The 16080-nt window shown below is 39.2% G+C and overlaps 1 protein-coding gene across 1 annotated transcript; it reads left to right on the top strand.

Moving 5' to 3' along the window:
• The first annotated feature begins 1293 nt into the window (after nucleotides 1–1293).
• Nucleotides 1294–11893, top strand: vamp2 (vesicle-associated membrane protein 2). Its single transcript, XM_075486318.1, has 5 exons — nucleotides 1294–1704; nucleotides 5857–5962; nucleotides 6312–6470; nucleotides 6828–6879; nucleotides 7052–11893. Coding segments are annotated over exons 1-5 (336 nt in total). The 5' UTR covers nucleotides 1294–1702; the 3' UTR covers nucleotides 7069–11893.
• Nucleotides 11894–16080: the final 4187 nt, after the last annotated feature.

Below are 16080 nucleotides of genomic sequence, written 5' to 3'. Positions count from 1 at the left end.
GTGGTTGAGACTAAACCAACACAGAGATCCAGTAGTTTTCTTATGCTGTGGGAGACATTTTGCCTGTATGGTTTGGGTGACTACAAATCATCACAAAGTCGTTCCATGTGATCACCTTTATCCTACCATGGAAGATTTCTGTTATGGTGGGAGTGATATCTCCCAGGATGCCAAGGTACACTGAAGCTCTTCTGAAAACACCACACCTTACTATTATCCTGTAATGGTTGTCTCTCAACTGTAAGACGACAGCTAGTCTGTTCAAATGTATGCACACCTGTGTAACTGCAAGTGAAGCGACAATAGATACAATATAAGTAAGATGTACCATGTCAACATATTTGAGCATTAAATAAGCTGAGTATGAACAACACAATCATCAGCTGTAGATGTTGTCAAAAAACTAATTATCATGTACTTTGACTTGTTTTTCCTGAAAATAATACATTTGGAGCAGCTACCAAAAGCTCATGCAAGGAAAAACACTCAAACATGCATAATTCAGTTGTATTTATTTGTTGGCTTTTTTTTTTTTTTTTTTTGGTAGAGGTTGGACTATGTAGTTTGTATTTTGTCTGGGACAATTAAGTCTTTCTTATTCTTCTTGATAAAAGCCTTATATGCCATTTTGTCCAATTCTCATTGAGAATAGCCTACATTTAAAAAGTCATCAAACATGATATCTTTATATCTTTATTCTTTAACTCCCCCTTTTCAAACAAATTGTGTAATAAGTTAGGCAATAAATGTGAACTAATACGTTTTTTTTTTTTTTTTTATTGTTTCTGTGATTGACATAAGCATGATTTGTGTTATTTTGCTGGGGGAATTCATGAAAGCCGCCTTGAGGAAGCAAAAAACGTCCCCTGGGCTTCAAGGGCTAAACTCAAAAGAGACTCTTCTCATTCATTACAACTTAATAAAGCAGTGCCATGCAGATTAAAACCAGCCTGAAGTAAAAACAACACCTTGACCATCAACAATGGTCAATGGTTTGTGAATCGCTCTTTTGAGAGTAATATGGGTTTACTCTCCACCAAATAAACACCCATAATTACTATGAATGACAACAGACACCTACTGCGAGGCTCGCCACACCCCCTTTCGAGGAACGCCATTTTGTTGACATACAGTCTTGCAATCAACATAAGCTCCTTTTAGAGGAGCTGTAAACCCAATCGTTTCTATAACATATAATGCAAGTGAAGGACACGTGCGTAAACCCCCAGTTGTTGGCATCCACGGATAAAAACAGTGGTGTCCCGAGCTGTGAAAAGCTGAGTTTGAAGTCTCTGACCACCCATTTCAACATGAAACTCGTCGCTGTTGACGTCACCGAGCCATCTTTGTCCACCTAATCCAGACGGCTGTTTATTACACCTTCATTACCACACTGACTCGGACAGTGCCAGGCTCTAGTAAAAGCCTGCGGGTGCTGCATCTTCAGACAAAAAGAGGAGAGTAAAGAAAAAAGAAGAAAAAAAAGCTTTTGTAGCGAGGGGACACAGCTCAGTGGCAGACACAAACCAGCGCTCCTCCTAGGATATATAGGCAAGGAAACGCCACAATAACCACCCAAAGGCTGCCAGAGAGTAGAGAGGAGCGCAGAAGGCAATCCACATCCATCTGCCAGCCACTTAGTGCGCGCTAACATTTCCAGTCCGGATTTCAGCGCAGCTGTCTAGCTAATACCACCAGGAAAATGTAAGTACAACGTCGTTTTAATGCTCTTTTTTTTTTTAAATCCCGATTTATGACAATTTAGACATCAAGACTGATTTTGGCAGGCTGTTTGGGATTTACAGCTTCGGAATTGTCTCAGCTATGAAGTACTGCGGGATTTTTTTTTTTTTTTCAGGTGTGATGTTAATAATCATTAAATGACGCTGTTGAATGCAATTTCACAGCTTTGTCTGATAACGTGACCCAAACGTGAATGTACAAAGGCTAACGCGTCGGCCTAACCTTGGAGCAGACGGAGGCATCGGCTTTACCTGTCATTAAAAACATCATTAGCCTTATTTCTGGGTTTTTTTGTAAACGAGCTTGGTATTTATCGCCCAGCCCTTTCATTTTGTCATCAGGTGGGTCTCACTTTGAGGCAGCACGCCCGCACGCACGCATTTTTTTTTTTTTTTTTTTTTAAGTTTCCAGTTTAAACTGGTTTGAACTGAAAAGAACACCGTCTGTGTGATTACCCACAGGCTAATTAAAACTACAATAAGAAAACATCGTCCTAGATAAAGCCTTTTTTTCAGCCTCTCAACATGTTCTGGGGTTAATTTTAGTGTCACTGAACCGTGGGTGACGATTAGGCTAATTCTAGAGACAGCAAGGACATAATGTTAAACAAATCACACAAGCTGTTTCACCAGCGTCGGTTCGTTTAAATAAGCTGCCGAACAAGTGGAGCTACAACAGTAGTTGACAAATGTTCAACAGACCTATTTACGATCATTTTATTAGCCATAAATTAGGCTTAGGCCTCGTTTACGTGATATTTGCAACCTACAGTGGGGGGTGGGGATAGCCTAGCCTCCTACAGTAGGATATGTCGTCGATTGTCATGCGAGGGCGGAAAACTGTATATCTCTCCACATTTCAGGCTGGATGTGTCCTCTTGGTCAAAGGATTCCTATGAAATATATATTATCATGTATTTTCTTTTCTTCTCCATTATTTCGACTGCACGTGATGCAAATATATAAAGGGCTGGCTACGAGAAGGTAGCCGTGACAGTCCCGTCTGTCAGTCCTCCCATGTAGCAAGCAGCTATGACGTTTAAATAGTCTGGTGCCGACATACATGTCACTCAAGCGTGGCATCACGCCTGTTAACGTTTCCTCTGTAGGCTGTAAGGTACATTTGTTACCAAATTTGGTGTTGAGTCCATTCAAGTGCCCAGAATCCAAACCCCTCAAAAAGGAATCTCCACGCCCTCAGTTTGGTAGGCTCTAGGTGTATTTACAGGCCTTTTGTGCTCGTTGTTCGCCGGAAGGTTTGAAAAGGACATCAATTTGACCTAGTGAGCCTTAGTGGATAGTCAAATGCGTGAAAAATCAAACCGAATGGGACAGAGAGGCTTGGATTTGGTCTGGGCTGCGTAAGCGCTGTCCAGTGCTGAAATGTCGCTCTCCAGTGCTGAAAATCTAATTCATAATATAGACCAAAGTAATACTTAAGAGCCAATGGTTTTCTCTATCTATCTATCTATCTATCTATCTATCTATCTATCTATCTATCTATCTATCTATCTATCTATCTATCTATCTATCTATCTATCTGCCTTCTTTGAGGAAACTCAAGGTAAGCGTTGAGAATCTTCCTCATTTAATTTGAGGCCCCTTGAAAATCTTAAATAGAGCTGTCAATGTTGCAGCAGCCCCCTTTGGAAACCACAGGGAAACACTATTTTAATAAGGACTTTCTTGTAAGAAGGTTGAATATATTTAGCTTTAATAGCAAATCTCATATTAGCAGTGGACTGTTGAGAGATTGATGTCAGACCTCACATTCCCAGTAGTTTATTTTCACTGCCTGTGTCAGATAGTACAAATTAGTACAAATTTGTGAACAGACAGAGATATTTTGACCGACTGTGCCCTTCTTTTGTTGATGTTGACTACATCAGAAGGCAAGATTACTACCCCTTGTGACACAACAAGGAAAACCTGCAAAAACTCTATATAATATAATAATTTATAGTGTAATTTATCATTTTTGAAAAGAGCAAATGTTATGTCATGGAAGTAGCAAAGATCAGAATTATTTGATTCACCTCTCTGGACGGTTTTTAGAGGAAGTTGATGAGAAACCTTGCCACGGCATTAGCAATTCTTCCTGGTGTTAGTTGAGAGGTGATGACGGCGTGAAACTCTGCACAAGTTGCACATTTGTCGTCGTACTCATCAATTGCAAGTAAAAAGAATCCCACAGCAATGACACTGATGAAATGCAGTTTACTGTCATGCAATGAATAAACAATTTCTGTTGCAACTAATTTCTAATGTCTAAACACACCCCAGATCTATTATAAGTGTAATCTAAGGAGAGGAAATATTATTGTATATATTTACTAAACATATACAGATTTTAATACAGATAGTAATATGAATTCCTCAGGTAGCCTTCGGGTGCTATGATATTGCTCCTTTCTGCTCTGGCTGATTGGCATCTGATAGTGACCAGCAGCAACAGGTCAGCTACTGTAAAGGATTTGTTGTTGTTAGAGGATTAGGTATCTGTGAGCATGTAAGGATGACCTTTATACAGAGCTCGTTTCCTACTGAAAGAGTTGTCTAGCTACAACCAATGTATGTTTGTCATTGTATGCCACAGTCCTGAAATGATCCAAAACTCCAAGTTTGATTTAATTTGGATCAGTGTACATTATAGCATGTTAGGTTGAGCATGCTGAGCAACTCAGCACCACATGAATAATCTAAGAATTTTGAGCCTTTTAATGATTTTCACTTTTTACTTCTGCGACATAAAGTTGTGATATTTCAGTTTTATTTGATATAGCCATATATAGTGTTTGAAGCAAAACGTCTATGTGTTGGCTGAGGTAGTCAAATATTGGGCCAGCTCTGTGTGGTTGTGCTCATACATGCTATTTATTCTGTATCTTTGGCTCAAATTTTTTACTTAGATGAGCCTATTTCCTCAAATTACTTTGTGTCCACTGATTGACCTGAAAAACAACCAAAAACTATGCCAGTGCAGAAAAGGCAATTTCAAGTCTGAATACAGATTAGTGATGGGTATGTTTGGCAACAAAGCATACCCATGTTATTGTCCTCCAATAACATCTGAAAGTGAGATATTATTTGTTGTATGTCCCAGCTGGTGTAAAAATCCCATGAAAGAGAATTTCATTGATACCCTCCTGTGATGAGCTTCAAAACCTCTTCACAACTTTTTTATGTGTATTTTAAACCTGGTTTCTGCACTTCAAAGACTAAACAAAAGAGATAGGAATTAGTTGTATAATGTTATTTGGCCTGTAAACTGTTATATGATGACGTGCTTTATGTTTGGATCATTGTTTCGATCTTCTATTCTTCATCATTCATGAATGATTTATGCATTGCAGTTTAAAAGATGATTGGTGGAAAGGTATATCATTTAACATCGAGAGGAAATCAAAAATTCTGATGATAAAATTTATCCTTGATATTTCTGGTGTTTTTGTTTCTCTCGCTGCCAGTACAGTACAAGTTAACATGGCAGCATTTTTAATGAAGCTTTTTCTTTGTAGTGATACAATGACACTCTCACATAATCTCTGTCTCACTTACTGTGGTCATCGTCTGTGCACAGTGCATCCAAAAGAAACAGTCACTCTATGTCACGATACAACAAGACATGATAAATCCTCTTGACTTTTGCAAAGCCAAGGTGATACTTTTTATGATGGAGAATCAGAATCAGAAAATACTGTATTTATCCCCGAGGGGCAATTAGGAAAAGGAGGGCAACTATGTCTCCTTCTAACCTTTCAAACCCTTCTAATCCAATCCAAATTTGATGTGAATTAGTCTTATATCGCAATGTCTGGTTAAAAATTTGTGAATTTTTCCATCCTTTCGATACACCTGTTTGGCATTAATATTTCAGTTACAGTAAAGCTCCCTGTACTGTTTGTTTCACAGCAAAATCCCACACTCTGAAAACAAAAAATGGTCCAAATACTGTGTTTTTGGACTACCCTTAGTTTTATTTGAAGATTTCCTTAACCTTTTCCTCAATCACATGCAATGTGGTGACATGAATATAACCTAAACTGATGAGATATAACATGAGCTTATCATATTGGTGTATATTTTATATGTGTATTTGTGGTTTCCTTGTCAGGTCTGCCCCAGCCGCTGGAGCCCCCGCAGCAGAGGGAGGGAGTCAGGGCCCTCCCAACCTCACCAGCAACCGCCGTCTGCAGCAGACACAGGCACAAGTGGATGAGGTGAGTGCATCTGATTTTACCAGCACAACACTCCTGAAAATGTATAAAGGTTGACTGAAGGGGGAGAAAAGAAATATGTTATAGATATATATATATATATATATATATATATAGCTGAAGTTGGTTTGGTCAAATATATATATATATATATATATATATATATATATATATTTAGCTCAAATTGGTTCGGTCAAAATTAATTCTATCTTATGGCATTGAGATAATAATTCACAAGTTTTGGTCATATTTCACATCTTGCAGACTTCCTCCACCATATCAAACACTTCATATTTACTCATCCTGTCTGGAAAGCTGATTATGCAAAACTGCTTTGGGTTTCTTTCCCCAGGTGGTGGATATCATGCGTGTAAATGTGGATAAGGTTCTGGAGCGTGATCAGAAGCTGTCAGAACTGGACGATAGGGCTGACGCCTTGCAGGCTGGAGCCTCTCAGTTTGAGACCAGTGCTGCAAAACTGAAGAATAAATACTGGTGGAAGAATGCCAAGGTGAGAACATGTGAACTTGTTTATTCAGTTTGCAAATATATGCGGTCGAAGGCTGTCTTAGACTGCAGTATCAATGTTTCAGTTGATATTTTGGAGGATAGAAATACTATATATGTTATGTATATTATATAGTGGCACATTGTCTTAGGAATCATCATAATGCCACTTCAAGCCATGCAGCTATGCGACGGAGCAGCTCAGATAATTATTTATATTCTTCCATTATGAGCATGAATAATAAGAGCCACCTGAGTGACTGTCTTATATTGCTTTTGATATTCACTGCCCTATCAAGAATTTATTAAAATTTTAAAAAGTTTATCATAACCAAATTTACTTATTTTCTGCTGACTACAGATGATGATTATCCTGGGTGTGATATGTGTGATTGTCCTCATTGTCGTTATTGGTAAGAAACCTTTCAACTTTTTTGTGCACATTGAAAATAGTCTTCCCATGTATGTTTTTTCAGTAACTTTCCAGTGCTTTTGACGCTGTGTTTCTTCTGATACATGCAGCAATGTTCAGTATCATGAATACCGCTCCATCATCTGTTTTTTTCTTTTCTTTTTTCTCTGCAGTGTACTTCAGTACCTAAGAAGAGTCGCTCCTACCCCAGTCTGATCCCAGCTTCCTTGCTACAGAAAAAGAAACCCTCTAATTGATGACTAAATTAACCACAGATAATTAATTTATTATATGTACGTATATCTCCCCATTTAGCCTCGATATAACACCCCTAAACCCTTCAGGGCCCCATGGCTCCCCCACTTCCACCACCTCGCCTCTGGACCCCTGTCAATATTTGTCCTGTGAGTGTGTGGCCCTTTTTCCTTTCTGGGTACTCTTGGCTTTTCTAACCTGCCATACTGAGAACCAAACACTTGTGACGATGCAACAACAGAAAAGGAAACAACAATTGGCGATAATTGTTACATAACTTATATATAGTTCTTTGTAGAGTTTTATTCTGATATATATATATACTGTTTTGTAGGTGTGTGTGCGTGTGTGTGTGCATTTTGTATTTTTTATTTTTTTGTATTAATTTTACGTATGCGTCAGCGTTAACTACTGCCTATTAATCAAATTGTGTATCTTGCATGTTCACATCATCTGTCAGTCCCCTGCTTGTTCTGCATCTTTTTGGTGTGGTTTTGCACAGTGGAGTTCGTCTCCATGTAACTATTGGCATACAGATTCTTTTCAATGTCTCTGCGTTACTCATGTCCACCAGGACAGTTCAAGACAAGCCTAGAGAAGTAAAACATGTATGAAAAGGTACGCTTCGGGGTTATGGAAATTGGAGCTATTCCACAAAGGGGAAAACACACACAAATTCACCAGGTTTCTCCTAGTTTAGCTCCGGATTACTATATGTTGACGCCATCAAAAGTTTTAGCTTCTTGTGTGGCTTTTTGAGAGAGTTACTGCTCACTGACATGGAGCAAACATACAAATAATGCATGACTTGTGAAACTAATCTCTAGTGATCATCACATCCATCCCTGTCCATCTTATCTTCCCTTTATCTAAGTGTGAATTCTCTTTTGATTCTCTCTTTAATAACTACCATCTCAAGTGTCTTTAATGCCCAATTTGTCCTCTGTCGCTCGGCAAGCTTGGACACGTTTCCTCTGATAATTTAAACTGCCATAGTAAAGTTGGACCAATGTCTGTAGATGTTTCTTTTTTATTTTAATATTACGTAGTGTCTTATTTCGAAAACATTCCTTCATTGCAGTTTAGTGCAAATGCTCTTACTGTAGCACATGTAAGTGTAAGTACCATGTAAAATACATGCAATGAAACTTGTGACGCAAAAGTAACGCAAACCATAGGAGAAAATAGTTCTAGTAAATAGCTGTAAGGGTACATTTTGGGATAGACAGGATTAGACCTTCAATCCAATTTATTTTCCTTTGTAAATGTGTGTGTCACACTTGCACACAGTATACTGTGGAGATTCATATAAAGTGGTGTTATGGGCTTGGAAGTCAGCTGTAATGCCAAGGGATTGGATGGTTCCATTCTAAAAGTTGATGATGTATTCATTTCCATAAAGCAAAGGATATACTGGTCCATTCCCTGAGTGGACACTGCAAAGCCTTAGTCCTCACTCGCTTATGTTAGTTTCCAGTCAAACTCACCCTCACACTTTAGGTTTGTGTTGGAGGTGTGACTGACTGCAGAAAGGGGATAAGTTTAAAATGCACAAACAACCTTGTTTTTGATGGCGCTGTCTGGCTCCATAGCCTGGCAAAAAGAATATGCTGGTGCAGCAAAACTTCTCCACATGAAGAGCACATAAAAGATTTTTTTTTTAAAATCAAACAAAAGACAATTCTGCCTTGGAGATCCAGGAACAGGGACGGAGGCTAATGAGGAGAATATTTCTCAGCAGTTCATTTGCTTTGGGGCAGATTGAGAAATTTACGGTCTATGTTAGCGACGGAAAAAAAGAAATCGTAGCATTCCTAGGAAGAGTGTTTTGCTAGCGCAGTGGTTCTGTCTCAGTGTTTCTCCCCATAGTTAAGGCCTTTTTCTTTTTTAAATATAATAGATTCTATTTTTATTATAGTATATTTTTGTGTGAATCTGACAGGTAAAGAGGAGGTGTGCAATCACGACCACTTGCTGCCAACATCAGTGAGCTCCTCTTCACCTCTCTTTGGTGTGTTTTTTGTAATTCAGCTCTGTGCGTTATACACTGCCAAGCATCAAGGGAGAAGCTTTTTTTCTTATTTATTTTACTGGTGCCCTCACTGGTTAGGTCTTGATCTATTCTCAAACTTCTTTTGGCATCTACTTGCGTGTAAACTACCATTTTGGCGACTTTATAAATAGAAGAGCAGGGCAATACAAAGCAACTACATTTTGAATTTTCAAACACGCTGTCAAACCTTGAACGTATAAGCTTGAGAAGGCATACATCTAAAATTCCTTAAAGCTGCCAAAGGCATTTCTGGGAGTTAAAAACATTTTGTGTGCAACCACAGAGGGACTTTGTTTTTAGAGGTTTGGTTGTGGTAAATCAAAGTGTTGAAATAGTTGGAGTTGACTGTTCAGTTAAATCTGTTAAATTGGGTATTTTTAAGAGTGCAGGCTTGAATTAAGAACAGGATGCTGCTCAGCTCATGCTTTACTGCCATTGATAACAATTCTAAAGTGCATGAATTGAGTTTTATAATCTTGCAGCAGGAGCTAGAATAATTCATAATGTATGTAAACCCTTTGTTACCCTGCCTCTTTTATCTTCCCCACCAGCTGAGAAGATCAACCTTTCCTCTATTACTCAGCTTTCTAATTCAAATTCCTTCTCTGTGTGTGAGTGTGTGTGCAAGAAGTTGCTTCGATGTACATGTGCGAGTGTGTGTGTGTGTGTGTGTTAGAAGAGCTCTGTCTTGGGAATATCCCCAGTTTATCCTGACAGATTAGGCCGCTTAAATCTCAGAGTGAGGGCATGTTGTTTCCTTGACCACTGAAGTACACAAGCAGAGAGGTTGCAGATCTGTCAGCCAGTCCCATTATAAAAGCCCCCAACCTTAACAAGTCCACTCTTCCTTTCTCCCCCATCTGTTTTTCTCTAGAGTAAAAGCAAACTGCAAACGATTACCAAAGATCAGATATTCGTGCTTACGCTGCCAATTGCCATCAAAAACAAGAGAGAAACAGGCTATCTGCCCTATCCAAGCCCGTTTTGAATAGCTTATACCCTTACTCTATCTTTAGGACCTATTAGCTATCACACAACATGTATATATGGTGTGTCAGTTTGGCTTGTGAGTGTGCCATCCTAAAATATGCAAGTTAAACCAAAACATGAGGGCCGCATGCTTCAAATCTCAAACAGTCTCCCCCATGGTGTGTATCCAGGTCTGAGGAGCTTCTTTAATCCGTACCAAGTTTGTAGACACATGATCCTGTAACTAATTATAGCACAAGTCTTTTCTTTGTTTCTTCATTGTGCTGAAAAGATGTGAACTAACTATAGCTATCAGACAAAACCAAGAAAAACATTACATAAAAAAAGAAATCTGCATTGTTTGGTGTTGTAATATGGGGGTGTTTTTGGGGGTAGGGGGTCCTATATCCTCAGGTTTAAGGTATTTACAATTCACCAATATATATATATAAGAGGATGAAAACTTTATTAGCAAGCTGTAAAATTGGATTCTTTTGGCAATAGAAGATTACCATAAGGTTACAAATGTAGTCCTTTTAGTCATTTTACAGGACTTAAACACACAGAGGACTGAAGTGAATAAACACTACTGATTGGGGTAGGACTTCTGTGTAATCCATAAATCCAGCTGTTGTCCTGTGAGTGCTCAACCAGTTTGGTTACAATAGTGAAAATGAAGTGAGTGCTCTCCTTTTTTTCTGTTGCTTTGTTGTCTGTATGAAAAGAAGTGTGCATATGTTTTAACACCGTGGCACTTTTTCTGTTGTGATTCCTTCATTTTGGTGGGATGATTGACTGGAGAATATTATCTTTTGTCAGCCTAAAAGAGCTGCTCAGTGATCTCAATGCTGCGTTCAGATCATTTTGGGGGCGATCTGAGAGGCAAGTCAACAACAAGACTTGGTGTTCAGACCCTCTTCCAGGTTTGAGTTAATGCTAATCAACTGAAAATTCAAACTGGTAAGGAAACTAGCTGAAAGAAAGAGATGAAGGAGGATCTGAAATTTTTTAACAAATTGTCATGAAATGTACAGACTGTTCTCCTTCTTTTACAATTACCCTCAAAAGAGATGAACGCAGCAACAGGAGGGAACCTTTTGAGTCTCTGGGTGTTCTCTGGATGGTTTCAGATATACAATATTCGACTTAACATGTGTTCACATGTTTCATTTTTTAACCAAATATTGTGTTTTTATTTCGCATCTGTTTAGTAAAACAACTCCAGATGTCACAGAATTGTTTGTGTCAGCACTGATGGGTAAAGGTAAAGAAAATGGGAAGCTAATGGGAAAATAAGTATTTTTACTGTCAATTGTCCAAAATGCTTAGGATGAATCTACAGTTTACATCAGATTACTGTTTCTATCTACGAGATATATTTTTTGTTTAAGTCCGTTTATTTCTAAGGAAAGATTTCTTCTTTTTTTGGGAGCGGGGTTTCTGGGATGAAGGCCCACATTGCCCCTGTTTATCTGGCCTTACAGGAGGGACAGGACTGGAGGATCATGGGCAACGTGCTTGGTTTTATGTTCTTTTCACTTTTCTTTTCTCTTTGCTTTTATTTATTGATAGATTTATTGTGCTGTTCTTTGGTATGGGATTAGAAACTAAACAAGGTTGATTCAACGTAAAGGAGAGGAGACTGAATGAAAAAGTACATGAAATAATTGTAGTGTAAATCTATCAATGTCTTATTATAATGATGAACATCATGAAATATATGTATATTGGAAAAACAGTATCTGTGACAACTTGTACTTTTGTGTGTGCTTCATGTGCTTTGTGGATGTGCAACAAAGAGAAGATGTAATTTTGACTGCATTTCTGGGACCTTACCTGACCTGTGTGAATAAGCATCAGTTTATTACCAATACAGAGATAAACTTTTTCTTCATCTGATCCTTATTACATGTAAGTGTGCCAAAAATACATGGAGACCTGGAGCCATAAATTGCATGTTCTGCACTCGTCCAGAGTCTTCTTTAGTGTGTCACATCCTCGCACATCAAAGTCACATTGCCACTCTCACACAACACTTCAGGCTACAAAAAACTCTCAAAAGCAACCATGTGGAACCATGAGAACTATTATCCTTTAGAAAAGAGAAGGCTATGTGGAACCATAGGCCTACTGTGCTACAAGTCACAGTTACAGTCAGTGGGTCTACATGATGAGAGTAATTCGAATATAGATATAGTTGGGTTATGCTCCTTATTTGAGCAAGGGTAATTGTCCTTGGATATATGATGATGAATGAATCGAATCATAGGCACAAAGCATTTCATACCCCGGTACGATAGGTGGCGCTTGTATCGAGTGATACTTTAAGTGTCATTAACATTACAATAAAACGATTACTGGCAACAGCTCTTAGAATAAAATATTTAGTGAGAATGATACTTGATTTGCAGAGGCAATACAAAATTGTCTGTGGATGTGACACACACAGTATGTTGACCAGGACAGCTGAGCGGCCTCTTCTGGTCGCCAGTGAACGTGGACGAGGTTTGGGAATCGTGAACAATCTTCATTTCATGAAATGATTGTTTCTGATCTTTATTTAGTTCATCCGATGTATTAGACAAGGCTGATGGCAGACTGAGCGTGCGTGCAGCCACTGATAATCAAAACTACTGTAACCATGGCAGCGTCAAGGCTGGGTTTACGTCACGTCCTAGCGGCTTTCACGCCGCTCCATATGTGACAGGTAGAGTCATAGACATAATATAGGTCATGGACTATATTATGTCTATGGGTAGAGTAGGGCGGAGATCAACGTTGAGGGGGCAGAGCTCAAGGATAACCGAGCAGCAGCACTACACCAGCTAACCTGCGAGAGAACACTGCTGCTTCGTCTTTGTTTGCTTTGGCCAAGTTTTTGTGGGTTTGCTTTTGTGGCGAGGAGCTGAGTAAAGAATGAAATTTAGAGCCAACAACGCCACCTGGGGACTTGCACTCCAGGATGTGACAACTGAAACCCAATTGCTGTAAGGACACAGGGTCGTGGCAGTAAAGAAAGCAAATATATTTATTGAAAATAATTTTTATGAATAAAACTTAAGTATTGCTGCTGCGAAGAAACGAGAGAAAAGGGTTAAACACGACTAATTTAGTCAATTATTTTTATTAACAGAAGGCTAAAAGGCCGGCTATGACAATGCTAAAAGCTAAATGACTAACAGAATTAAAATCAGTGGGCTGAGGCCTCAGTGGAAGGATGCATGTCCCTCCTACTTAAGCTGGGGTGCAACACTACAAATGAAGTCACCACAAACACTAAAAGTGCCCCAGTGTACTCGCATGCCAAAACAGGAAGTGAGGTCTTCACCACAGTGCCTAGCCTCTAGGCCACACTGAAACTCAAAAAAAGGAAAGGTTAACAGACCTAACACTTAACCAATAATCAAACTACACAAGCAAAACGAAAGTAGAGCGAACCAAACAGAACTGTACAAACTAACGAAACAGCACAGCAGCAAGTAAACCTAAAAAGACAAAAACACATGCAGGATCAAAGGGAGACCCTACTCACCACCTGGATTAGGTAACCTCACCAGCTCAGAGGCTGAATGGAGTCTTTATATACACAGCATGGGGAAGAGCTAAGGGAGGTGCTTAAAGGTTGACTACCTGGGTTGCGTTCAAGACCCATAGGTTCACTACACTTCGTTTTGCTGGCTTCGCTGTGGGTCTCCTAACTGGGTCAAGTTATTTTAAACTGTGGGTGTATGAGAGATAGGCGGTACTCATTTGTTTGGCACCTTTCTTAATCATCCATGTTTTGTAAGTTTTTTTTCTCCTCGTTAGTGATTCTGTAGAGCTTTAGTTAAAGGGATAGTTTGCATCTTTTAACATGAAGCTGTAAGACATTCCATACTAGCAATATTATTTATAAACATTTTCTTACCCCCCGCTGCGTCCTGTGAGCAGAGTTCCAGCCTCGTTTTGGTGTTGATGAAGGTAGTCCGGCTAGTTGGCTGGGGTGTTTTATCAGTCTGAGCTATCTGCCCATCACTTTAACATTCTCACACAAACCGTGCTTTCATTGGTCTCCAACCGTGAAAGAAATGATGATTAAATGCTGCCTGAACATAAATCTATCACTTATAAATTAAATACAACCAAAAACATTTCACATAATGAAATGAATCCCTTTCTAAACCACAACATATATTATAAGCTAACAGCTTCTTTTAGCTTATTGAAAACACAAGTCACAGAAAACTAGCAATCTGCAAGACTTTATGGACTTATACACAGTTAAGATCCAAGACATTATTGGCAACTCATCTTCAGACACCATATTGTTCACTCACATTCCTGAGTGTCCCAGCAGAATCATTAACTTACCAAAGCGCAGGCAAACTATTAAACCTAAACGTTTAAAACAAGGAAAGCAAAAAGTACACGTGCATCACTACGAGTTACGCCGTGCACGTCTCCGGCTCGGTCTGTTCTTGTTGATGAGAAAGCAATGTTTGCCAGCATCTGCTGCTAACTTACAGCTACACTGTTTCCCTCTGGAAACAATTCAGTCTTATTTACACAGCACCAAATGTCATCTCAACACACATAAATAATATACTTCAATTCATTGAAATCATTCACACAGAGCTAATTCAAAAACTATTTCCTAACTAAGGAAACCAAACAAATTGCACAGAAGCTTCTCTTCAGTCCAATCCTCCATCCTGAGCGCAGGGCAGCTGGGGGCTGAGGGGGCTGAGAGGACAGGAAAGGGGGCACCAGGCCAGGGACGCCTGCTGAAAAAGAGGAACTCTGTTAGAAAAATATCCAACTCTGACATCTTTAAGACATGATGGAGCTCGGCTTCATATGCAAGGACAATAATCTTACATTCTATTCTGAATTTAATAGGGATCCAATGAAAAGAAGCTAAAACTGGAGAAATCTCAGCCCAATAATAAACAATCAATATTGGATATGGATGGATGTATGGTCCAGTGTGTGGGTGGAAAATATCACCTTCATTAGCTAATGTGATGAAATGAAAACTGATGGCTTGGTGAACTCACGGAAGAGTGAATAATGAGGTGGAAGAAGAGGAAGGTGAGGACCACATCAAGGCCACTTTGGTGGTGGAAGTCTAGAGTTTTAGACAGGGACTGAATCTCTAAGGTTTGTTATGGTGTTTAGGCACATTTATTTAATTGTAAAAAGAAAGTACACATCCCTAGAATCATATTATAGCAACAAGATGAGTTATTTCCTCATGTTTTCTTTAGATGTAAAGCGTGTAGACCATGGATAAGAAGTCACTAGTTGTAGGAACGTTTCTCTGTGTTTTGTCACATTTTTCAAATTTAAGATTATGAGCTGTTTACATTTAACTGGTGTTTAAAATGTTTTTTGTTCAAATGGCTGTTACAGATGCTGCGTACAGTGATGTCCACTGCTCCTTGATTCCTAAACTAAAAGGTGCAACTTACCTCTTACGCAGAACAGAGAGATGGGGCCAAACGTAGGAACTAGGACTGGTCTGAGAGGGAAGGCCAGCACCCTTCCCTGCGGTTTTTCCAGGAACAACTTGCTCTTTTTAAATGGGGATACAGAAGTTGTGGTCATTTGTGTGTGGTCACCCAAATGGTTTCCACTGTCTCTGTTTAAAGCCTGTTTGCTGGCCTCTCATGGGGCACCTTAACCCTGAGGAACAGAAGGATAAGGCCGAGTCGGCTAAGGAGAGGAATTGGGATTTGGAATAAATAGTCTCTCAGAATCGGAGGCCTTTTGTGTCTTGTATGAATGTAAACAATGTACATCCTTCTGTTACTGAGCTTATTCACATCTTATACCGAAACAAGGCCACGTTTTAACTACTATTCCCTGTTTTGTTTTTTGTCTTTGTCATTCGTTTCTTTAGTTTAGTGATGCCACCTTCATGACAAACAGATGTTCTGCTGCTGG

The sequence above is a fragment of the Odontesthes bonariensis genome, chromosome 16 (assembly GCF_027942865.1).
Source record: "Odontesthes bonariensis isolate fOdoBon6 chromosome 16, fOdoBon6.hap1, whole genome shotgun sequence".
NCBI classification, from domain to species: domain Eukaryota; kingdom Metazoa; phylum Chordata; class Actinopteri; order Atheriniformes; family Atherinopsidae; genus Odontesthes; species Odontesthes bonariensis.
This window is presented reverse-complemented; position numbering and strand designations above follow the sequence as displayed.